The 27,208-nt window shown below is 40.4% G+C and overlaps 1 protein-coding gene across 1 annotated transcript in view; it reads right to left on the reverse strand.

Moving 5' to 3' along the window:
• Positions 1–8,308: 8,308 nt before the first annotated feature.
• TRUB1 (TruB pseudouridine synthase family member 1) overlaps positions 8,309–27,208 on the reverse strand; it is a 31,061-nt gene continuing 12,161 nt past the window's right edge. Inside the window, 6 exon segments of the mRNA XM_040606224.1 lie at positions 8,309–8,635; positions 8,637–8,845; positions 10,233–10,289; positions 11,418–11,557; positions 12,830–12,902; positions 18,926–19,007. Coding sequence (XP_040462158.1) covers positions 8,597–8,635; positions 8,637–8,845; positions 10,233–10,289; positions 11,418–11,557; positions 12,830–12,902; positions 18,926–19,007 — 600 coding nt within the window. The 3' untranslated portion in view covers positions 8,309–8,596.

Here is a 27,208-nt window from a genome sequence, read left to right on the forward strand (position 1 = left end):
TTCCTTCACAGCCATCCCCTTCCTTAAATTGCCCACAGCTTTCTGAGCCATTATTCTGCACCCCCTAGAAAGGAGCTACATGGGAACCCACAGGGTCCTCACTCCTCTTGGAGCTGAGGTCCTTGGAAAGCGCACCGAAAAGGTGCATGTGTAAGTTTGAATTTCAAATTTACTGACTACCTATTGCATTTTATTGAAGGATTTATAAATACATGTTTGCCAGAAAATAAACAAATGCTGTATCAATTGAGCTTCCCAAAACCTGCAACTGGATTTGACTCAGTACCAGTAAAACCACTTTCTGAGCTGTAACATGGTTAAGAAAGAACAAAGCAAAGTGCTATAAAACCACCTGAGAAAGATGAAGTACACTTTTCTCTAGCCTTGTACCACACCAGTGTTTTCAGACACCAGCCATTTTTCTTGATTTACCAAGAATTCCCAGCTGTTTCTGCCATTCAACAATTACTTGCTCCTGGCCAATTGTTTTTTTGTATCTCTTCTGGACCACAGTCAGCAACATCCCTAGACTGTAACTTTGCTTTGTAGCCTTGGGCCAGTTATGAAAACTCCGGATTGTTGCAGTGAGATAAATGATTCTTGGGTACCAAGGAGCAGAAGGGTTTGGGGAAGGCTGTCCAACTCTGAAAAACCACCCAAGAACACGTGTCTTCCAGAAGTGAGGAGAGGAAGGTTGTGATTTTCTTACGCAGGGAGATTAGAAAGGCAGTCCAGGAGAGATCCAGCTGTCAAATGCCCTCTCCCACTGCCAGGTTTTTCTGGCACAAAGAACAGGCACAAAGCAGAAAGCCTGTGCCTGTATCAAGAGATGCTGCTAGGCATTCCCTCTGTTCCATCCCCCCGCCTCCCCGCAACAAGTCATGAAAACCAAAAGGGAGTGTCAGAGATGCTCTCTGAACCACATCTGGTGCGTGTACCAGTCACAGAGAACTGTGAAAATGTCAGAACTGATTGAAGGGCTTGAAAAGCAGCCTTGCAATGCAAGAGTAAAACAGAATCAGCGAGCTCCTTCAGCAAAGTGGAGGTGGAAAGTTTACTTCAATTACTTTGATGCACAGAAAAATGGTGGGAGCTTTACTCCTGTTATCCAATGGCTGGACACTCTCCTAAATGATGCACTCCCTTCGAAAAGCTATCTGGTTCGGTGCGTTAAGGATCAGGTTGCAGATGCATGGGGAAGGCTCTCCTGCTGGACTTCCCTTTGTCTGTCTTGGCAGCCCAAAACATGCTCTGCCTCCAGATAAATTTCATCTCCTCAAATCCTAATCATATACTGCCTTCTCTGCGGCACAATGGCTTATTTCTGGGTCATTTCTATACAATTCTGGAAGACCAACTTGGATTTGATAATGCAGGGGAGCAGAGGGGGGCCAAATATTCTGTATTTCCACTGATAGAAAGGAATGGCTGAATACCAGCTGGGATTGTATGACTACGCTCTTTCCAGTAATAAACATATAAAATACAGCAGAGGAGAACAGATAGAACTGGTGCAGGGAAATGGTACACAATTCAATAAAAGTTACGTGTCCCTAATGCTACAAACAGATCACCAACACACACAAATAGGTTTATCCATTCTGCACTGCCTCTAATAGCACTCTCTAGAGAAAAGCATTTCCTAGACAAACACATTTCTAAAAAAATAACACTAATTCTATTCTGACAATTTTTGTGTGTTTCTTTTTAAGTAGAAAATAGAACTGTTACATATTCATTAGACAGGGAGCAGCTCTAAGTGTTGTGCCACACTATTAATATTTATTTTACTCTGGGTTTTTTTGTCTTGTAAAAAGAAATACAATTTTTTCAATCCATCAGTTTTCATTACTAAAATAAAAAGGAAAAAAAAGGGCAAAAAGCACGATAGGTGTCAATGAAATAGTTAAGGCCTTAATTCAGTGAGTAATAATTTACATAATTTAGTAAAACAGGGCAGCAGTCCTCTCACTGAGGTCAAGAGAAAAAAAATCACATGCTTTAAGTTAGCCGTGTACCCATACACCTCGCTGACATTTTCCACCCACTCTTGCTTGGAGGAAGGATTACTAGAACATTACTATCCACTGTTGCCCATGTCTTTCGATGGAGATTAACAGAGCAACACGATGAGACATATGGTCTTCTCCTGGCACAGTCCAGTTTTTTTGCACAAAATTTGCACAATCAACACTTCATATGCTGGTCTATGAATGGGACAGATGAGGTGGATACACGCTTCTTTCTGCTCGCGCTGATGGGGGTTAGTCTCTGGCAGAGGTACCGAGCACAGTGCTAGGAAATCATAACTAGTAAACACATAAGTTAAAGCCAGTAACCTCTCTGTGTAGAAGCAGCAGCTGGGTGAAATAAATCACCTGGACAAGACAGTCTGCCAGTGCCCTTTGTCAAATTAGAGTATAAAGTAAGAAGAAACTGTATACAAAGCAATGCAGCAAAGCAGCAGCTAGGTTTAATGCAGCCTGGATGACATTTTACTGAAAGAGCAATCTGTATCACAAAGATTACAGAAAATTAATCTTGTTTTCTAAATATATTTAGTGTTTGTACACAATGTTCCATTGACACCAGGAATGTGTACTATGTACCTGCAAAACTTTAAACAGTTTTGTTGACCCCTAGGAAAGCCAGCTGCAGGAAATGATTTAACACGAACATACCACTCACAAAAGAATAAATTATGCTAAGGATTTACGGCAATTCAGTATAAGCAAAACAAACCACTGCCTTTTGAAGGGCATCATAGAAGACTATCTTTTCAACTGCTGAAATGAAAATAAATGCACATCAGCATACAGTAACAACCTCTCATGCATTTCCACGTAAAAGCTTCTTAAGCTTTGAAATTGTGTATTTAAACTAATTGGTTTATGTGCTAAAAGAAACAGAAAAGGTAGTAAAAATTGTGTCCTCTCTCTTTACCTTTTCTCCATTAGAATACTTAATGTATTTCCTTACATGATTACCTGAGTTCATCTACTTCAATAATGTAACAACTGAAATATGCATTTACCTCTTGCCATTCCTTTTCTACCCCCCTCCTTTTAAGCTGTTAAACCATGTTCTGAAGCCTCTAAAAGTAGTGTGACATCTGTGAAAGGATGTATTTTGTTTTTAATGCATGCACTCAGCTGCAGATTTCACTTTGAAGTACTTAATTCTGAAATACCTAAATTAATCCTGTGTCCCAGTGAAATGGCACTAAAGCATTCAGAACGACTGATGAAAGGGTCGTGATAAGAAATGGACCTGACACACCTTATCCTTTTTTGTTCTGCTTTGTAGCAGCTTTCCTGTCCCCCTAGAAAGTACACAGCATTTTTGCTCCGCACTGTTCCAAGGCCCACATGTGCCTGGAAAGGAATTCAGAAGAGAGGATGCGAGAGTTTTAGGATGAACTGTCTCAAACCAGTAGATAGGTTAATGGGATGCAAAGTGGAAAGGCCAGGCACAGAGTTGCAACCTAAGATGAATTCTTCTGGTAAGAGGAAGGCTATTTTCTGTCTATACTACAAATTCCAGTGCCTCATTTCCCGCTCTACTCATTCTGTTACTGTTAACTTCTGGGGCAAGCCACACAATCCTTTTACAGCCCAGTCTGAGCATAGGATCGTTTCAGCATCCACAACACGCACAGTGATGTGACAGGGCAAGCCAGGGAGAGGCTGTGGCTGTGGTTTGACCCCACGGCTTTGAGGTAGAGGCGAGGAGGGAAGAGGATTGAAGTCCAAGACATTCACACCCAGAACAAAACCAGGCTTTTCCCAGGCAGCCACGCTAATACTTTCTCTGAGACACAAGCAGCATCTCTAACACTTCCCCAGAAACAGAACTGGAAAAAATACAGTTTTCTTCTTGCAGTATAGTCCATTTTTCGTCCTGAGCACTGAAACCATCCACCCCTAATCACCAACTGCTTGTTTTGCCTGTTTAACACCTATATGATCTTAGTTGTTGATCTCAGAGACAGTAGGAAAACATATGCCACCTCATCACCCAGTGGAGACACTAAGCATCCAGATGATAAACCTGCTTGTTTGACATGCTCTTAAGTATTGGTGATTTACTTAATCAGGTCTCACAAAGAAGCAAATTAAACCCGTGGCTATTAGAAACAATGAGTGCTTTTTAATAGGGACAGTAATTTTGCCCAGGCTGAATGAATCCATTCGCTTCCTCCATGACTTCCCTCTGGTCGCGTATTGTAGTCACACTCTCACGTACATACACATGCACTCTTGCTTTGTCTCTATAAGGGCTTTTTAATAAAATTAATACTGTTGCCAACTAATTCCTTGACTCTGCCAAGCAAACTGAATGACCCTAACCATTAAACTCTCAGAGCTGTCCCTGCCCAGAATAGCAACTTCACCATCTATCACACTAAAAAATAAAATCCTAAGGTATCCCAAAATTTGGGGAGCTATTCAAAGTTTGATTTTATATTCTTCTAATAAACATATCAATCAAAACCAGAACTGCAGAGTAAGATGCTAAATGTTTACTTATTGATGAAGGAACTCCTAGAAAATTTTACTAATGGCTCAGACTTGATTAATATAAAAATAGATCATATTGATTTTGGTTAAAAAACATTTTAAAAGTGCTCAACATGCTGCCAGCAGAAATATATTATGAAGTGCACAGAAAAACTACCATTTAAAAGGAAGAAAGAGCCAGCCAGGCAGAGACATTAGAAGGAGACAAATTATGAAGCCCTGGTCAATCTCATTGAAGCAGCACCAGCACTGGAGGCAGCCAGGGCCAGGCTCCAGTTAACATACTACTATGAACTAAAGATCACAAGTCCAAATTCAAGGCAGACAATATTTAGCTCAAAAAGCAGGAAACGCTTTTCTACCAGTGCTTTCCCCATGAATAACATTTATTAAAATGAGACAAATCTTTCAGTCTGTATGACGGATACATTTTAAATGGTAAACCACAGAGACATGCATATTTTCTGGCCAGAGGACCATAAAATTCCTATTAACTACTGCTTGTCTCAGCCGGGTACTCTCAGAAACATTGTATACACAATTTTCCTCTCACTCTTAATATTGAGATATCATGACTGTCAGTAATCAAGATCCACGACCACAGGATATTTTGTTCTGGAAAAAGCTATGTTTTTTCTGTGGATATAGCTTAATTCTGAAGTCTGGTATCTTAGGGACATGCATGTTAATAAGAATAAAGAAGTTAAAATGAGTATTTCCCTAGGTTCCCATGGGAACACAACACTTCACTTCCAGATCTGAATAGTTTCAAGATACTGGGTTAAATAAACACTTATTAAAACACATCTAAAAAAGCTATTCCTACATTTTTCAGTGGCTTCCTGGTTACTATCCATTGGGACTAATGGCTTAAGGGGAAGACACCCATTAAACCACAGGAGTAGATAGGAAAGAGCATGCAAGTGAGGCCAAACACCTAGGAAAGACACCGGGAAAATAGCCAGAGTCGTCCGAATGTTTGAAAAGATAGCTCAACTGTTCAGGGCTGCAACGGGGCGGACACTCATCAGTGGTCATAAAACATGCTGTTATTGTGTAATTTGTTCATGGCTTTACGCACTCTTTACACCGTGTCTTCTAAGAACACCTATCTGCTGTCTGCCAAAGCTCCGCGTGCTCTCTGGCCATTTACAACCACAACCAACACACTTGCTACCCAACTTGCAAGTGAAACAGCTTCTGTAGTTCAGTACAAGTTATGTGGGGAGAAGTCTGTCATTAATTTGAGATAAACAAGTTCTGCCTTTATTTCTGAAGGTGACAGCACGTAGTGTTGGGGAAGACCACAGGAAACCCAGGGGGAAAAAAACAGTGTAGCTAGAACTGGTGAAAGTCTCTCTACTTGCTACAGACAAATAAAATCATTGAGGCAAGTTGTGTTCGTAATTGAAAGGTTTCTCCAGTCTTCAGAAACACTATCTACATACCTTATGCAGATTCCTGTACCTGTACAACTGCATTTTCTCTCCCTATGCCTTCCATATGCATTAAGATTTGCAGCCTAAACCAGAACTTAGCTGATGTCTACAGCATGCTTTTTTCTGATTGCCATTACATTTCTCTCAAGTGACTGGACTATGGAACAGGCCCTGTCTACTCAGTCACAGATCTGTTAATAATTACAGCAGACCAGTTGCAAGCTAACCTAAAGGCTGATGAAAATATAATTCTCCTTTTGAATTTAAAAAAATCAGAGGGTCTTACATGGAATAGCAAGAAAGCCATGGTGAGCATTAAACAAACAGATGAGATAAAAAATGTGCAAGACAGTTATAACACTGTACCTGATAAATAGAAAGACTTCTCGGTTGCACTAATATTTAAAGAAATAAATCCCTGTAGATGAAACAAGTATACTAATAGAATTATATCTACTGGGGTAATTTAAAAAGACAGAAAGACAAATAAAATGAGAACTTAATCTAGAAAACCACTGGGATAACATAAATTAGGTTCTTGGAAAAACACAGACTTAGACAATCAGAGAAGCTGTGTTTCAATCAAAGTCTTTGATCATTCACGATAAGTACACTGGAAAATGAAATTTTCTGCTTTATTTCATTTCTTTAGGAAATAATCTTTCTTCTCTGTTTCTATCCACGGTATCAAAAAATCCACCCTGAAAAGAAACAACTAAAATCTCCCACTGTCATCTTACTGAACACAACTCTTTTCTCTCATCTCTGAAATCAAAATTTCTTACAATGGTTACTTCATCCACATAGTACATTAAATATGCTGTTGCTACAGTGCTCTGACTTGCTTGTGATGTTTTCAACATTGCCCTTAATTTCTTTATAAGAATATACAAAAGAAAACTGCCTGTTTACTGAACAATAAACCACAAATTCTATCCTCCCTCTACAGAAAAGCTTCATTAATCTTGCATAGACTTCAGTTTCTTACTGTACAGAAAACAAAAAAAACCTATAGATGTCTGGAAAGGTATCCTGCACTGAGAAACTTCAAGATATTTATTTTGTTTCTTAGATTGAAACTAAGGTTGGAACTTGATCATTTCACATAATACCTTTTGTGTAAGGTACAGAAACATAAAGTGCAGAATGTGGAGATTCAAGTCAAGTTGGGAATAAAACAACTTCTTTTAAGCAACAGAGGTAATAAGCTATCAAAATAACTTACCATAGAAAGTAGCAAGTCCACAGTAGAAAGTTTCACACAGTCATTAAATCAAATTTTCATGTCTCCCTCTAAAAGATACAACCTAATAAAAGCACAAACTCTTAGCTTCACAGCATTCAGTCATTCAGAGTAAGAGTCAAGCCCCTGTACTCCAGAACTAAATCCCAAAGGTGTAGGAATTGTACAAAGCCATAGCAGGCCACATGGCCAGCAGCAGCATAAAACTGCAACAGCAGACAGTCCATTCCTCTTTGGTGACATTTCAGTGACAATTTCAAAAGCAGGACTCTCTCTCAGGTATCACGCACGTGTTTAAACTAGTCATGTTGCTCATCATAAGAGGAAAACAGACACACTACTAATTTGTATGGGGATACACAGGGAAGCCCTTTTAGGATGGTCCATTACATGCATAGAAACAAACTAGGGCACTTTTTTAGCATTCTCAAACCACTGTCTTTTAGTCATTTTGAAAATCCCAAGGGAAGCACTCACAAGAAATAATCAGTGTAATCAAATTCTGCTGACTACATGAACTGTGGAACAGGCCCTCACTGCCCCAGTGAATTAAAATGGCTTCAGTGAGGATCCTTGACAGTGGATCCCTCTTTTGCCCTTACAACTAGTCAGGGCCAAATCAGTCAAAGCCCAGAAGTACATCAGCCTTCTACCCAATCCACGGGACACAGCTCAAGCAATACACAGATGACAAAAGTAAATTCCATAAGCCCTGTGAAGGGCATAACAGTTTACTTTAAATGATGGATGGTCACCGACAGGGACACTACCAGAATAAGATAAGTAAACCTGCAATGATGCCTGCAGTCTTCAGAGTGCTTGCTGTCAAACAGTTATCTTCGTGGATTGTTTATACCTAAAACTATTCACTTTGACTGGAATTTCAGGCTGAATGTAAAATATTAGCATCTACATTTAATGCACTCTGGGTAACATTTCACTGAAAGAACAACCTGCATAGGAAAAACTACAGTAAAATGGACATATCCTGACATGGATTTCAAGAAAGCAAACTGCCACATTCTTGTATCCTTCAAGCTATGCCAGTCTTGTCACCATGGTGTTTCAGTATTTGATTATCAGCCACAAAGCACATTTATCAAACCTTAACGTTTGTAACTTTTTATTGAGGAATCAGCAACGGCAGCTGTATTGCACCCTATAAGTTCTTTAAAAGTTTATGAAGATTTGACATCAGTGGCAGATCCATTCATGGTGTGCAGGAAGGAAAATACACAGATCGGGAAACAGCAAGTGCTGGACATTTTCAGTGCATGTTCTAACCCCGAAAACAAAAGAACCATTTTTCTTGCACTGCCATTTGTCACTTTTCCAGTACAGACTTATAGATTTACACAGGAGGCAAGACAATCCCAATCCAATCTTAAAATGTCTCAATCATTCAGTCTTTTTCCTTGACCCAACTTATCACTTATCTTCACAGCTCACAGCAGTTTCACCAGGATGCTCTGTCTTCAATTTTTTATGAGATGGCTCTCCTGGGAGAAGAGACTTGCAGTGCTCTAAGGATCGTGCAATTTCATCAATTGTCCATTTGTCTTCATAAAGGGCATGCTCCTCTAGCGTAAATGGTCCATGTTTGGTTCGGGTCAGCTCTTGCATAGTGGCACAGGTAGAAAGTTCTACAGTAAAGAAGAAAACAGGATTTAGAAAAAAAATGCATGGCCAAGTTTAACTATTTGCAACTCACTTTAAACGTATTTTTGAGGTAGCCTTCTAGGTTATTCTGCTTTGCTTGAGAAGGAAGCTCATGAAGATTAATCTCTCATTTATATTTTCTTAAATTTGAGCCAAGGAATTCCTTTGATTTCAACAGAACTCCAATTGTAGTAAAGAGTTCAAAATGTGACAGAAAGTTGTCAAAAGGTTTTCCAGATTTAATTTGGAATGAAAAGAGAGGATATAATGACACAGGATGTAAATAGAACACGCTGTGCTCACAAGTGACTTAGAAGACCATGTACTATATTTCCACAGAATTTGAGGCCACGGCACTTCTTGCCTTCAAGGAGGATTTTTGCCATTTTTATCCTGTGCTGCCTGTCAAGATAATATAGACTAAGATAAGGAAAAATAAAAAATGTAAATAAATGCTCTGTTATGTTAAATAAATACCAGTAGGAAGGACAGAATTACATAATGAGGGGCTGCAAAACATAACAGCAACCAGAGTTGACCTGTAAGCACACAGGTATACTAAAATATTCTCTCCCATCCTTTCTGATGCAGGAAGATTTTTATTGCATTTTAAATTTTTGAAAAGACACCAACTGAGGACAGACTTTACCTTAGTTTGTCATTAAAGGACTAAACATTAAGTTCGTACGCTCAGAAGGCAGTAACAGAAAGAGAATCTTTGACTTGCCTAAAGCACAAATAGCAACATTGAAATTCATAGAGTTATCCCACATCACCTGCTTTCTTGATCTGCAAATGTATAATTTAAAAAAAAATATTTTGAAATGGATTATCTGTTCTCCATCATGCAGTTTGATAGATACAGAGTGCAAGACAAATAACCCTGTGGGAAAGCAAAACCATTCACAGTTCAGGTAAAGGAGAAAGAAAACACTAGAAAAATCACAACAAATGTAGAAGTCTTTCCAGCAGATAGGGTCTATTATGTGCATGGTAATGTTTTGTGCAATCTGTTTTCAAAATGTGATGAATAATGTTTAAAAAGACAGTATCTTTCTTCTTCTTCTCATCCTTAATCTGAGTTAGTTTTAACATATGGAGGAGGGAATAAAAAATTCCCAACTTGTCTTCTATTATCTTGCTTGGTGCTATTACTTGCACCATTTTTATATCCCAGCCCCAAGATTCTCTGGCAATTTCACTTTCATTACCCCATGTTCCCAAGGAAATACCTTAGTATATAAAACAAGCAATAGCACTACAATTGTGCAAAATAACACATAGGTCTAGCTACTGGAGATACAGAAAATGACAAAATTTTTCCATAAACACATTAATTCCTTAAACTGTAATGGGTTTTCTCATGCCTACCTTTGCCAATGTCACTGACCAGACTCCTGACATAAAAGCCACCACCACATTCAACATCTGGAATGTTAATAGTGACATGGTAAATTGCCAGTGCAATGTGAAATCTACTTTACACAGAAACCATGCCCCCACATAAATGTAAAAATGTGCTAAGCAAACAACCCAGTGATAAAATATTTATAGGATGCAACATCAATTATTCATCCTGTAACATATGTGCGGGTGAGATTGCTAAGCTAGACAGGAGGGAAAGCAAATACAATGGCAACTGAACTAACTCACTAGAAATTAAGTACTTGCTGTGGTATGTTAACAAACGCTTCACTCCTATTCATTTGAAAGGTTTCAGAAGGTTGTTTCTTATTTTTAACGATGAAAGCAAGTTATTCCAAGTATAGTCTAAACTGACTATCAATGCTTTTAAGATACTGCACACAGACAGCTCCAATAAAATTTTAAAATTCACCTTTAACTTTCCCTGCTCTCTCAGCTCTTCTCTTCTCCCTGTGCCAGTGATCAGCTGCTAGTCACCCAACCATCAAGGAAGGGCTGAGGCAACACAGCACTGAGCTTTGTCACTCATACCGGCTCATCATATAACATCTGGTCCACTCGAGGACTCTGGGTCAACTAGGCAGCTGATCAACGCAATTATCTTGACCTTACAGTAGCATCAAAGGTTTACAACAGTCTTTTTTTGGTTTATTTATCAATACAAATCTTAATGTACTACCCAAGTTCCTTCACGCGTGACAGAAGGAAGGATAAGATTCTGCCTCCTCAACTGAGGACGAGGCCTGACAGTAACTGATACTGGTCCTTGTTGCGCCCTGGGAGAGATGCCAGCAGGCCTGGGCATCGGCATAAAAGAATGGGCAAAGTGAAATAAGCAGACCTGAGAAAGGAGGAGTGAGCTGGAGGTTGCAAAATCATGGACAGATGCAAATAATCCCCTGACCAGCCTCTCAGAATTCTCCCTCACAGAAAGATTACATATAATCAGCTTAACTTAAACCCAAAATACAGTGCTTTTACCGTGAAGTGAAAGTCTCTACACGTGGACTCACACCAAAATAAGTAGCTGAGGGAAATGAAACCCATTTCACTATCTTAGTCCCACTCTGAGTGCAAATAAACACTAACAAGCTGGGAGCATCACTCTATGTAATAATCTTTGGCCTTTACCCAGTGTGAACAGCGGTGGCTGGAACTGTTGGAGAGAGAGGCTGTACACTCTCACTGGCCGAGCAGGCTTTGCTTCAACTGCTTCTCCTCTCTTCATTAGAGTTGATAGCCTTTCTCCATCCTTCTTCAGAGCAGAATAGCTGATCAGACCAAACACGAAAACATGTGTCATATGGTTGTAATAGAACAAGCTTCCCATTCTCCAGATCCTGTTAATATTGTACTACACTAGCATACATTTTACCCTTCTAATCCTCTCTAAGCGCTCACAAAAACACCCCAAATAACAAACTAGCAAGGGCTTCTGAAATCTCTTCAACACAGAATCATCTAATTCACCAGTAGCTACATAAACCATAAACAAGAGATGGCCCTGTATTTATCTCTTCCTGTACACATTTAAAAGTGTTTCATACCTTAATTTTTAGTGTATGAAAACAAAGGATTCCTGTAATGGGTATAACACTTGCAGCTGCCTCTAACCTACTCTCTCAGAAGTCTGCCAGGCGTACTCTGTTTCAGTGTTATGCTGAGCTGAGCATTAGGAGCCGCCCAGGCAACTCCTGTAATTCTGCCTCACACCTTTGCTTGCCTCACACCAGGGTCTTCTCTGAACATCAACTGCCAAGTTATGGAGCCTTGTTCTAGGGTGTTTAGGGGATCACTGCAGAACAAAAAAAAAATTAACTGATTACATGAAACTTTATCCAAAGATCCACCTTTGGTCTTGCAGAAAGATGACCATAGAAAAATAAAAAAAGAAGATCTTGCTCAAATTAGCAGAGGGTAATCTGAAACAGGTCAGATGAAGCAGAACACCTACTGAATTACTGACCTTACAGCAACATTCTGGAACCACAGTAAGTGACCCATTGCAAATGCAAAGGAAAGCATGTTAGCTTAAATCACCATTAAAGCCATCTGTCACAAGCTAAGCACTTGCACATTGCCAGCTACTATGGCTCACCTGACAAGAAGAAATTTGCTAAGCTACAGAAGCTCTGTCACTAATCACTCATTCATATTCTAAGTTCTGAGAAAACTTACTCAAAGTCATTTAAGGCACTTCCACACAGATGTCAGTAAGCCTCCCCTTACCCTACAACTAAAATTAAAGACTCAGAGCTTTGCTTTCTAGTTGGAAGAGAGGACAGAAGCCATCAAGCCCTGCAAAGCTGTTTAAGACTGCTTCGCTATTTTACCAAAAACCCCCACAGACTCCGTGTCACCATTTGTGCTTGATGTTCAAATGAGCATGAGCTGCAGTTGCAAATGTTAGAACTCCTAAGACTGCCTTGCCTCTATCCTCTTGCCAAAATGTGTCCTCTTATTTCTGAGAGAACTGACTTCTGTTGGCAAATCCCGACAGCTGAACGCAACTGCCAGGAGTGTCGGAATATTGTGGAACTTACAGTGGAGGAACCTGCATTATGTCCCCTGTGAACTTCTGCAGCACATTTTCAAGATCTCCTTTTGTTATCTGGTCTGTAGAAAGAAAATAGTATGTTAGCGTTGGTTATTTACATGGCACTAATGGCATCAATCATGTTCTGCAAACAGATACAAAGCAGAGTTCCCTCTCATCTGAATTTAGATTGGGTGAAAAACACCAAAGAGAAGATATGAAAACCAGAATGTAGGTAGGAGTGTGAATTACCACAAAAAGAGTGGAACAAACTGTCCAAGGTGATTAAGACAGTCTGGACACTTTCAGAAGGGCAGAAGTCCCCATATACACAGTTTTCTTTTCCAATCCCTCTGTCTTGGGACTGCAAATTCATTTATCTTGGGAATGATAAAAAAAACATAACATTTCTCCTATTCTGATTTTTGTTAAAGGACCAAAACCAATAAAATGCTTATCGAACCTTGGCAACTTCTCTTTAGAAGTATTTAACTGCGGGGAAAAATACAACAGATTATTAGAGGAAAAAAAGCATTGTGGGGTTTTTTTCTAGTGAAGAAAAAGACTGCATCTGGAACAACAAATCAAATTTCCGTATCAAACAACTAACCTGCAAATGCACACCAGGGTATTGTTATATATTAAGTAAGGCAATTTTACTGAAGAAATCCTGTAAAAGAAAGATAGCTGCTTTAGGCAATCTACTCTTTTAAGAGTACACATACATACACATCTGTCCCACTTCTATTACAAGGCTATAACCTAAGTAGCTGATTGCATCGGTCCTTTGAAATACTATTCAATAGAGATGACATTCATCCCTAGTTTGTTTAGAGAACACAAACATAAGGTCTGTAATCACAATGCACTTCAGTGCATTTCTACTGTCTAGGACTTGACTAGTCCTGCTTCTCCTATGTTATATTCAATTAGCATCACCCTGCTAAGTCAACAGCATCTTGGAACATAAACCAAGCAAATTTATTTACTGAGACTTCGTTAGGTTTTGGAACAGACCTTTACTTGCAAACCTTACAAAACAGATGTACTTCATGCTGTAAGTAAAAACCAGATTCCTTTCCACAGCACCTTTGGAAGATGGCAATGTGGTGCCTCACTTTTGCAAAGCACAAAGGCCTCAGCAGCTGTCTCAAGAAGTGTCATTAACAGCAAGGTTGCAAGGCACAAACGTCAGTCAGGGATGCTGAGAGAGACCAACGTACATCCGAATACAGGGTAGGAACAACAAAATCAATTGTATACTAAGTCTGGATCTTCTTCTGAAGAGCTTCTTACATGGCTATTTCAATCTTCCGTTTGTATTATCCTAGTTTAGCAATGTATCACAACAAAACTACATGGCAGAAATTTAGCATGACCCAGCTCTATGCCAGTGATCTTGTCAGCCTTCTTGTGAACCCCAGGTTGCTTCAGGCTAGAATTCAGTATTTGAGATCTAAGCGTAAGTGTCACTTGGGGTTCTCCTTCAATTTTCATCCTGTGAACTGCATTCATGGCTAGGGCATTTAATGAGACACCCAAGTTCAGTTCCCGCTCTGATCTCATATTCCTAATTGAGAGGTTACATCTAGCCTCTGAGGAAATCACTCATGCTACAGGCAATCTCTGCCTCAGGGAAAAAAAAATAAATTCCCCATGTGAGGAATGACGTATTAAGCCATTAACAAACAAAGTTGTGTGGTATGTTATCAAAGTAAATATTTACAGATGAGTTTGCTAAGATCTAGAATAAATCATAATTGTCTTCTGCGATACACTGTGGCACGATCTCTGAAAACCTAAACCCACATGCTTTTCTATTTATGTTTTTCAGCATGCACTCCCTTTGTGTTAATGGACTGTACTGGATTCTCACCCTCTTCTAGAACAACACACAAGCTGGTGGAGCTTTCACCCAGCTCTCAGTCATAAAGAATGCTATATTAATCTCATTGCAAACAGTTTTACTATGTCTAAACTGTGTATTTGTCCCAGACATCAGTTTGGACTCATGTCTCTACAGGGCTCTGTGAATCAGCTCCTTCACCACCTTTCAGCTCCCACAGTCATTACATCCACAGCGTAGGCAGGGGGGAATGCAGTCCTGCTGTCCAAGAGAACCGTTTCCCTTCAGGCCGTTGGCCCATGCGTCTCCTCCACGAAGCTAGGGACTTAGGGTTTAGCATGTCAACAGCTTGTCTGGTCAGCAAGTTTAGGCAGCATTTACACTCAACTCCCCATCAAGCATGAAATGTAAACACACCCGTAAAGGCCAATTAGTGCAAACAGTCCCAAAACTTTCCCCATTTGACTTCTCCACTCCCTGAGAATAAGGGATTGAGACACTTTTCTGCAGGACACATCCATCACTGCCCTTGCGACCAAGAGTTTGCATCCTCACTGCATATACCAAATATCCTCATCTGCTGTATTGCAGACCATGAGTTGTTGCTAGAAGCTGGACTCAAACTGCAGCTCTGTGTCCTTCCACAGAGGGGTATGGAGGCTGCCACCCTGTTTAGCAATGATTTCAGCGAGGATTGTCGAGGTTTGGCCCACAGGATAATTGCATCCAGTCCACAGGAATAATGGAAAGCCTTAGCTTAGAACAAAATGATTGTGCCTGCTCTGCAAATACACTACTTGGAATACATTCAACACTGTTTTCTAAATTCCCTCCCAAGCCATTGGACTGACAGTGTGGTTATATGACTTCTGCACAGGCTATGCATCTTCCAGTGGACCATTCCCTATGATTCCATCAGCACCCCAAAGTACCCAAAACTTCTGGTCTCCAGTGCTTCTAAAAACATTTAGTATAAGCCTACTGGCTTCTAAAATAAGAATTTTAAAGAACTTCTCTGCTTCTGATCACTGGTGACTGCTGATCGAGTTTCCTGCTATCATAATACAGGAAGTTAAATGAAATTACCAAACCAAAAGGTGCCACTTGTGCCACAACCTCAAAAAGCCTCCACTGAAAGGTGATACTGCCCTGCGCGTGTTAACAAAGTACACCAAAACAGAACACAAGGATTATCCATGACAGTCCAACACAACTACTGCAGATGACCTTGACTCAAACTGGCCCAGCATAAATTACTTGCAAACAGACAAGCAGACTGCTGAAAGGACTACTTTTTTTCTAAATTATTCAAGTAGCTCTATTAAACATGTATTTCAGCATAATCAACACAGACCTTCAGAAAATCCCTGAGAATTTTGTTCTCCATGTCTGGACACAGTCTGTAGGCAGCTGGGAGGAAATGTGTTTCAGAATGCACATTCCTGTGCATAGTTACAAACGTTAAAAAAAAAATGCTACAAACATTAATGTGCTCAAAAGAGCATCAAAGGAATGCTAAACACTACCGGCCCCTCAAGTCAGCATCTGACAGCCTGGGAGCAGTACGAGACCATAACCTAATTTCATGTGGAAATGCAAACTTGTTGTCTGGCAAGAAACCAAAAACTGTGAGAAGTTCAGGGGGGGTTAACCCCAAAGAGCTCTCTTCAGCACATCCTTTCATTGTCACTAACTGTAATACACAACAGTTTGCTTTCCAAATTGCTGTCTAGGGACACTTTGAGGACTGAAACGTAACATTTTCTTATAGTTAATATAGCAGACAACTTTCTGCAGGAACTTCCCTCTTGTAGTCCAGTGGAATCACTCAAGAAGAGTTTTATATATCTTGTAAGCTGCTTCAGTACCCTTTCTCTGCACTAAGGCCCAGCCCTGGATGCTGCTGGCACTGCAGGACTGATATTCCCTAGCAGATGCTGTTTCTCCTAGGATGCTTGTAGGTGTTAAAGGATAGCTGAAATTCAGCTCAAATACCTGGTTTGTCTGTTCTTGGAGCACCAATTAGGGTCAGGGATTAGGGATGGTGGGCCACACAGAGAATTCTGCAGAAAACCAAGCTGCTTTGGGGAAGACACTGGAAAAGATGGGAAGTATCTGCTTTATTAGAAAGGGAGGAAGGAAGGAAATGCAAAACACATAGGTAGCACAGAGAAGAAAAAGGAGTATGCACATTTTCTCTTTCTTGTTTCTGAAGAATTCAAATTAACACCAACATGGAAACCAACTGAGACCAATTCCACAATCACTTCTTTCAGCCATAGCTTCAGCAAAAGGAAAGTTTGTCCAGCACCCAAAACCGCACTGCCCCACCAATGCCAATATCACTCTTTATGAGACCACATGATGAACTGGATCATGCAACTGATCTCAGTTTAAAAAGACAAGCAACTCAAAAAACCGGGAAATTTTTAATGCAAATCAGTTCCCCAAGCACACAGTCTAACAGAAAGCTCAACAACTGTAACAGAGGAGGTGGTGAAGAGGTGGGAACTACTGTAAGGAGAGCTGCCAGTGAAAGAAGCGCACATGAAAACAACATTATTCTGTCTGCAGTAAACAATACAAAATAAAAAAGCAAAACTAGTGTTTCAAGAAACAGATTTATTTTATTTTTACTTTAATTTTAATAATTGACCATGGGAGTTGCATCTACTTGTTTAGCCTGGAAAAAGGAGGCTCGGGGGGACCTTATTGCTCTCTACAACTACCTGAAAGGAGGCTGTAAACAGGTGGGGGTAGGTCTCTTCCCTCAGGTAACAAGCGATAGGACAAGAGGAAACTGCCTCAAGTTGCCCCAGGGGAGGTATAGATTGAATATTAGTTAAAATTTCTTCACTGAAAGGGTGGTCCAGCATTGGAACAGGCTGCCCAGGTAAGTGGCAGAATCACCACCCCTGGAAGTGTTTAAAAAACGTGTATGTGATGCTTAGGAACACGGTTTAGTGATGGACCTGCCGGTCCTGGGTTAACAGTTGGACCTGATGATCTTAAAGGTCTTTTCCAACGTAAGTGATTCCACGATTCTACTGAAAATGGTAATTCACAGTTTATATAGGAGCGAGTATCTACCACGAATACTACTCAGTCCAGCAGAGCTACAACCTTCCACTTTCCGAGAGGCATACACAAAAAACAAGTGTTGTCTCTAGCCACCATGAAGTGCTGGCCATATTAACACCATGTGGATGCTCAGTCCTTCAAATGCTTAGAGAGAGACTTAGAACTCAATCCTGAAGCAGAAGCAAACGATGCAACATCTCTGAGCAACATCACCTAGTAAATAATACTACTTAGAATGATCCGTCAAGTTAATGTGGACAAGAAACTCATGCTTGCCTGCCTCATGCAGAAAGAAAAACTCAAAAAGAAAGGAGATAGGGGGCGAAAGGTGGAATCCAGGGTGCCTTTTCCATCATGCTATATTAAAAAATATAATTTACTTCATGTATTTATTACCAGGTACCACAAACAGTGTGGGAGCTGTAGAGTTGCTAAGCAACCAGTTACCTACTGTTTTTTTTGTTGGTTTTGTTTGGTGGTGGGTTTTTTTTTCCCCCAGGTTGTGAAAAAACTAATGACAAATACATTTGGTGTGTCTTTGGTTAGTTCTACATTGTTTCTAAGACGCCCTGGGTATTGTGTAATGTCCACTCCAACAAAGCCACAACCAGGATTAGTTCTGAAGCCTTAAACTCTGTGTGTTGGAAAAGTTCATCTACTAAAGTTGCTAGGACACAGACTGCAAGCAAGAGCAAGATTTGATAGGTGAATGTATGTAGAAAGTAGCTTACGCCATCATTTTATGCTGAGCGATCTGTAGTTAAAGGGACATCCTAGAGGAAAGATCTAAATATTTTTTTTTGTCCACTGGCCTTAACGGTGTTACTAAAAGAGCACTCATGGGAGTATACACTGAAAAATGAAAATTTTACTGGACACAGTATGTCATTTGTCAGCCTGTCAAAGATTTCAAATAACACAGTCCTCCTCAATTCTATTTTCTCCCTCCTAATCTAATGCCTGGTTTATTTTTTTCCAACAGAAATGAACACTGGACATAATTGCATGAAGCTGGTCTGAATTATATGAGCAAAGAAGCTGGAGATGAAACAATCCTAGTTTGATTTCACATTTAAACTTAGTTCTCAGACCCCCAAACATCTTTTCCACTTTTCTATGATAGAGACCATTTATGCCTGCAAATTACATCAAGTATATAGATACGTTTATGCTTACCATAAGGTTTTTCTTCAGTTACTTTTCCTGTAGCATCTAACGTATCAGTAGCTTTGCCCAATAGTCCAATAGCAGTGTATTTCTGAGAAGGAAAAAGAAAGATTAGTGAGTCAGGTCTTCAAGAAGGTTTCTTTTTTATTTTTTGTTTTTAAATAAAGACTGTGAGTACCAAGTACTTCAAATCAGGACAGGAAGAACACTATCTGTATAGTCAATCCATCAACTTTGGGTAAGCAGCACTGAAGATGAAAAGACATCAAACTAAACAGAAAGTAAATCCTGCATGAAATCATGCTTATGATTTCAGTTTTAGAAACCCCCGGAGAAAGCAAAATGGACTCTAACTAATCTTTACTATAAATACATCAATACCAAAGTGTCTGTGGGGTGTCATACATCACTGTCAAAGCAAGGCACATACAGTACCTTTCACACCCAATTTTTCTGTTCCTTCATAATTAAAAAAAAAAGACACAAAGTCCTTTACTTGTGAAAGTAAAACACTCACTTTCAAGGCAAAGCATTGCAACAGTTCTGCCACAAAATGGAGTGACGCGCAATGGCCTAAATCAGGGGTCCTCAAACTATGGGCCAGATACGGCCCCCCAGAGTCCTCAATCCGGCCCCCGGTATTTACAGAACCCCCCGCCCCCACCCCCGGCGGGGGTTGTGGGGGGAACCAAGCAGCCGCAGATGGCTGCCTGCCACTGCATCCGCACGCCGGCCCCCTGGTTAAAAAGTTTGAGGACCCCTGGCCTAAAGCTAGGGTTTTGAACATCTGGAATTCAGTAAGGACCTTGTGACCAGCACAAGGAGTGCAAGGCCACTGAGCGACATCTCTGCTCATCATGGGTTCTCCGAGTATTTCTGTTTCAGGTTTTTTCTCTAAATTGTTCAGTGTATGAGTCTGTAGCTTTCAGGAAGGAATTAACCTGTTCCCAGGCCAGTAGCTCTTGTCCTTACTGCACTTCACCTGATGTACTTCCATCCTAAATACTGCCAGGCTGCGGGTACAGGGCAGAACCTGCTGAAGCTGACAGGCTTCCCATGAACCAGCTGCCCCACGTCGTTTCACAAGGCTGCCAACACATGAGGACTCATGCTGTAACATGTGTTTGGGTCAAGTTTGGAGATACCTTCAGGTATTAAAATCTGTTGTTTGACCCACTATCCTATTCCATTCCATTTCTCTCAGCCATATGCTAAATCCAGGGGCCTTCAAAGTAAAGCATTTACATAGCCTGGTAGACAAAAATCAAGGTGTTCCACAAGCCTAATTCCCAGTAAGGTTTCGATGAACTTACTCCCAGCTGAGCTAATATAAATTTGAACCAAGTTGTAAATGGATGTGTATTTTAGAAGCTGGTTGACCAAATTCTACTGGAACACATTCAAACAGGCACAAGCATTAACATTTTACTCTTTGATGCAATGCATCCTTTTTCATGTCCTTGCAAAGTACAAACAAGCTCAAGTAATAGTAGTGTAGGCATATAAATCACACCCACAAAATGGGACTACAAAGACATGCCTTGATTTTGTTCCATGTGACAACCTGCCACTTCAATGTTATTTCTTCAAGCAACTTCCATGAAATGGAAGCAGCAGGAATAGTCAGACAAAAGACAACGGAGTGCAGACTTCATAATAAAAATAACTGTATTCTTTGCTTACCGCATCTACTGGTTTTAGCTGGGACAGAGTTGATTTTTTTCATAACAGCTAGTACGGGGCTATGCTTTCGATTTGTGCTGGAAAAAGTGTTGATAACACAATGGTGTTCTCCTTACTGCTGAGCCAACACCTTTTCTCTCTTCACCCCACCCCACAAGTGAGTAGCCTGGGGGGCACGAAAAGTTGAGAGGGGACAGAGCCAGGACAGCTGACCCCAACTGACCAAAGGGATATTCCATACCATATGACTTCATGCTCAGCATATAAAGCTGGGGGAAGAAGGAGGGGACATTCGGAGTGATGGCATTTGTCTTCCCAAATAACTGCTCAAGCATGATGGAGCCCTGCCTTCCTGGTGAGGGCTGAGCACCTGCCTGTCCATGGGAAGTGGGGAAGGAATTCCTTGTTTTGCTTTGCTTGCACGCATGGCTTTTGCTTTACCTATTAAACCATCTTTATCTCAACCCTTGAGTTTTACCTTTTTCCAATTCTCTACCCCATCCCACTGTGGGGGAATGAGCAAATGGCTGTGTAGTGTTTAGCTTCCTGCTGGGTAAAACCTCAACATTTCATTAAGGCTACTTTTTTCCTAAATACTGCAGATGTCTGAATCCCCTGATAACTCTGCAGAATTAGGCATTTGAAATTCAAATTCTTTAAGTTTACATACTTTAGGAATGCATGGAAAAAATGAAAGGAAGAATGGATGAAGGCTGCTCCACAACAAACATTTAAATAAACTTTAAAGTATGTTATCTGCTTTTAGGACCATAAAACCGCCTACTTTCTGAGACATTTAATGATCTAGTTCTTAACATTTAATAGCATAGCTAGGAAGAGACACTACTCAGCAGCTATTCTAGAGGTTAATAAAAACATGTGAACAGATCTTCATAATCCTAGCATGATGAATGATCTTAGCAGTTCAGTAAAACTCTGAATCTAAAAGTTGGAAACCTCACATACTGTCTTCAGATGTTTCCAAACCAACGTACTTACACTACTTGAGTCTGAATTACTCTCTTCCTCTTAATTCTGGTTTTGTCTAATTTGGCTATCTTGCTTCAGGCTGTCTGTTACAACAACATGTTATATTTGACCTACAAGCAACACAGAGATAATATCAACTGTTTATATGTAAACACAAACTGTATGACCAATACAATCCAAATCTCAACACTTGACTTCCCTTTAATTTCTGCAAAAAGGGCAAAAAATACCCATCCCATTTGTAAAAAGATGTTGTGGTTTAATCCCGGCTGGCGACTAAGCCCCACACAGCTACTCACTCACTCCTCCCACAGTGGGATGGGGGAGAGGATCAGAAGAGTAAAAGTGAGAAAACCTGTGAGTTGAGATAAAGACAGTTTCATAGGTAAAGCAAAAGCTATGCATGCCAGCAAAGCAAAGCAAGGAATTCATTCACCATTTCCCGTCAGCAGGCAGGTGTTCAGCCATCTCCAGGAGAGCAGGGCTCCATCACATGTTAACAGTTACTCAGGAAGACAAATGCCATAATGACACATGTCCGTCCTCCTTCTTCCTCCAGTTTATATATACTCAACATGACATCATATGGTACGGAATATCTCTTTGGCTAGTTGGGGTCAGCTGTCCTCGCTGTGTCCCCTCCCAATTTCTTGTTCCCCTCCAGCCTCTCACTGGCAGGGCCTGAGAAACTGAAAAGTCTTTGACTTACTTTATAAACACTACCTAGCAACAACCAAAAACATCAGTGTGTTATCAACACTGTTCTCACACCAAACCCAAAACACCAGCTACTAAGAAGAAAATTAACTCTATCCCAGCTGAAACCAGGACAAAACAGCATCCTTAAAAATTAGTCACAAATGGCCAGTCCTTACCGATGCCTCTAAAGGTGCACAAAGACTCAAGCCAGCAATGCAATAATCCTCAAAAAAGGCTATAACAGGTCAGAAAATTATGAATTACAGTTGGTTTATGATCAGTCTCTGGAGTGCCCTTGGGTATCTACAATTATATAGCACAATTCTTACTAGCCACTTAATAGGGTTTACTTCCCCTTTGTTAGTGTGCAGGACCTGGAGCTTGTAGAAGATAACATGAGAATGCAGACTTAACTTATTGTTCCTCTCACTTTGCGTCAAAATTCAGCATTAGCTCTCTTTAGACTCTCACTCACACTGCCCTCGGAAGCACACAATGGATTCTGAGTCATTTAGTAAGTCTTTGGTGACCTTTTCTCACCTGTGTTGGCAATCATTTATTTCTTCCAGTTTTATGAAGTATATCTAGGGGCATTCTTCCTCAAATGACAAATCACTGCAGGAACACAGACAGCAATTGCTCACAACCACACTGCCTTCAACCCACTCAATGTGAAACAAAAAAAGCAAGGTAGTAGGTGTTACAGGCAGTGGAAAATCCTTCCAAGTGCAGACCATGACAGAAAACATCCTTGTATCAGCAGCTCGTCAGACAACACTCTGCCAATCAGTAGCCCCTATGTCCTTGCCCCCTACTCATCTCAAAAGACCAGAAGCCAAACTATTTAAAGATTAAAATCAGCATCTCTCTCAGCTTTCCTATGGGATTCTACAACATGCAAGTGTAGTGCATTACAAGTTAAGATCAACAATTCCCAGTCACAACTTGCAAGCACTGTAGCAAGCAATAATTCCAACTTCTAATGGTGGTTTGCATGGTCCCAAAACAGAGCCTCACAATTGTACAACAGGGCAACAACCCTGAGGGCATACAGACCTTCCCAAAGCTATCCTGCATTAGGGAATGGCTACTACACCTCTCAGCTGTCTAGAAGACCATTTTCTGGATATTATGGCAACTGAAACAAAAGGCAGCAAAGTGATCAGAAGCCCTCAAGTATAAGCAACTCTTTCATTCATATTAGTGAAGAGACAGCCTTAAGAAGATCCTTCACAGTGACAAGCCACTGTACTCTGTCAACGATAACATGAAGACTGTCACACAGACTGGGGGATGCAGTGGATGTGACCTCAACAAGACCAGACAGACAGTGAAGTGCTTTGGCAGTCATACGTTTGCTACCATACCCATGACCAGAAAGAAACATGCCATAAAGGCCAGGGCCGGCGAAAGAACAGGATCACAGGAGCCCATAAGAAACAAATTCCAAACCCTCTAATAAATCTGAGACATCTTGAGAAAAGGAATTTTGTTTTGGAGTCACAACCACAGGGCACAGCCAAAATTCTCACAGATAGTAAACCATATAATATTTACAATAAAGTTTTAGTAAGAGAATAGCTATCATTTGGCTTTTTTAATTCATACACAATTTCAGAGAAATCTTTCTACTAACGCAGAATGGAAAGTGTATCCATAAAAAGAGAAAGAAGCATGCAAGACTTTATCAGCATACATATTTAACAGTGAAAGGAGGAAGAGGAGGATAAGGAAGAAGAATCCCCTCCTGTCAGAGGGGCTGCACAGCCAGCATAGCTATTAGCTGCACAACCCAGCCCGGGGGGGGCTCCTGCAGGCTGAAGCCCCTGGGCTGACTGCCAGGCATGTCTGTCCCACTTGTCAGTGCAAATGCCAGACAGACCATGGAACAGAGCTTCTCAGTTCTAACTGTTAATATATCAAAGTTTTATTTGGAAAGGTGCCAGAGACTTGAAATCTTAAATTATAACATGTTTTAAAAGCTTTTTCAAACACAGAGAAGCAACACTTTGGAAGAGCTAGACAGACACACAAGTAATTATGAAATAAGGTCACTAGTAGCTGTCAGGAAGATTTTAAGATGGCTTCCACTGCAAGAATATCCCAGGCAAGCAAGCTCTCTGGAAGAGGCAGTTCAGAAGAGTTCATCCAAGGATGACCTATTTTCTAATCACAGCAGCAACTGAACACAGAAGTGTAAAAGAAAAATAAATAAATAAAGGCTACAGTCCCCTGTGCAAGAGACTGAAAGCTGGGAAAGAGAAGCCCTATTCGATAGGAACAGAAAGTCAATTTATGTAAACTGGTGTCTGTGTGTGGCTGACAAGTTTGAGGGAAATAAAACAAAACAAACAAACAAAAAAACCCAAACAAAAAACAAGTGCTTTAGAGAACCTGAAGGAAATCAGAGCAAGCGCACAGCAGGCAAGCACTGATCAGAATTAGTGTTCCTGTGCCAGACCCATCCAGTCTGCAAGCCTGGTGCGAGCACTTACATTTTTGCAGACTTAGGCCGCTGAGACAGTGAAGAGGCCTTATACCCTCAGTTCTACAGTGACATTCAGTTTGTGTCTAATGATTTCTAAAGCACAACTAAGGTGCTCTGGATTTAATATTTACATAACTTGTATTTGCTGTTTATATAACATTAGCAGCTACCAGTGGTTTCCAGCATGCTAATCATTCACCAAACCAGAGGAGTACATGGGGTAGACAAATAAGCTGGAAAAAAACCCGAGGGTTGCCATAGTTTCAATTATTTTCCAAAACAAAGCACTCTCACTAAGCAGATTCCAATATATTAAAAGCACAGAGCCCTAATCTCTTAAAAGCAGGTTGCACAGAGGCAAAATAAAGACTGCAGGATGAGGGAGGAGGTCCGTATTTTACAACAGAGCAAATTCAAAATTATCAAACACCAAACATGTCCTCTTAATACACACAAACATTACAACTTCTCTACCATTCATTTTTTTCCCCTAAAAGAAAAAGCTGACTTTGTGCTAAGCCTGCACATAATTTTATTTACTGCTAGATGCTGTAATTGTACTGTCATTGCTGAAAAACTATCTGATCTTTACTCTTGGGCTAAACAGGATTTTCTGACCTCTTATGTCAGCTTATTAAAAAAGTTCAAATATACGGGCTGACTAGCTTTTCAATGTGAGGGACTTGAAGCACCTGTGATAGGGTAATCCACAAAAGATACTTTACCTGGAGTTCCGAGAAGCTTTAAGGTAGTCGCTAAAAACTGTTACAAGTTTAAATTTTTGTGTTAATAGAGAAAGAAAGGGGGTGGGAGGGGGAACAATCCCAACAGGAACACTGGTTCATCCGACATAGCACTGTGGCCACATATCACTTATAAATAAAATTCAGGCTCACAATATCCAAGACAGGACGCAGGTTAATGTCCAGAAGTGGCTGCTTGTAGCCCAGTCTCTTCACGTAAACCTTCCTGGCACATGCTCTCTGTGGAAACATATCCCGCTCACCAGTATGTTCCAGTTTAGCTCTTAAATTACATCTTCAACTTTAGTACCCGTTTCCTCATTCTGTCTTCTAGGATCTACACCACAGATTATACAAAATAAACAAAGATGACCTTCCGCTCCTATCTGAGAAACAGGTTTAAGGAAATTCATAATTCTCTGCCCAGAACTATAACACAGTCCTTCCAGAGGGGTAAGATTTTATCAGTACATACAAATTCACAGATAAAACTGAATCCATGAAAGCCTTTAGGTGAATTCAAAGACATTGCTAAGGCCAAGATGCAGTAAAGTCTAAAAGGCGGTGCTAAGAGCACCTCCAAACCACCAGAAAGGAACACTACAGAAAACAATGGAGAATGGCTAGTTTAAATCTGTTAATATTTTTTTAATATGATCTTTATTAAAAAAAAAGAAAAAAGCCTTGCCATGCTGCAGTCTTGATTTTATTTTAATGAATGCAACCAAGAACTGTACGCACACACAACCTTAGAACGGTCAAGTGGAAAGAAGGAGACACTGACCTCGTGAATGGAAGAACAGAAAAATGACACTAGAGCATGCTCCTTAAGTACTTGGCATTTTTTGGAGGAAGGAGCTTCTGCAGCACAATAGGGGCAGTCTCCTCAAGATTTTCACCAGTTTAAAAAAAGTGTGAATATTAATAGAGCATGAAGCTGAGCTATTAATAGATTAGGCCTCTGGAGTGAGCATAAAAGAGACTCGAGCAACACACAGCACGTTAAGCCAGCTTACTAACGGTACCACTGCAGGAAAGTGTTATCTGTACTATTTAACAGCTTCTTCCTCTACAACTTTGTTTTGGGGATAATGGGCAGGGCAGGAAGGAGTAGATACTCAAATCAGCATATGATTTGTTATCAAAAAAGCAGGTTAAAAAATGTATCATGTTTTGCAGTAACAGGTAATTAAAGACGTCCATAGTGTGTAACATGTAAGGACATGTTTTATCCAACTAACACTTCCTGATTCCTGCATCCTCCACTGTGCAGGCTTAACATTCCCTCAGTGCATCTTGTTTCATACAGACACCAAGTTTTGATAACAACTTATACACATCCTCAAAACACAACAAAACCAGCATCATTCATGCATTTCCCAGACTTCATTTCATATATGCATTTTCCTTGTGACAAAGTAAGGAAGACAACTATCCTGTTATAAACTGACATTGATTTCTATCTAATATCTGGAGGCATTCAAGCAACAAGATTTGTTGTCAGTAATGCAAAATAATACACACAGGATAGAAACCAATCCTAAGTTTGCGTAAACAGCAATGGGTCTCTGAACCAACCTCCTCTGCTCTGGAGAGATGTCATGGAATTATAACAGAAAGCTCTGGTTCTCCAAAAACTTTCTCGAGTGCTCTGCTCTGGAGAGATGTCATGGAATTATAACAGAAAGC

The sequence above is a fragment of the Falco naumanni genome, chromosome 9, assembly GCF_017639655.2.
Source record: "Falco naumanni isolate bFalNau1 chromosome 9, bFalNau1.pat, whole genome shotgun sequence".
Lineage (NCBI taxonomy): Eukaryota > Metazoa > Chordata > Aves > Falconiformes > Falconidae > Falco > Falco naumanni.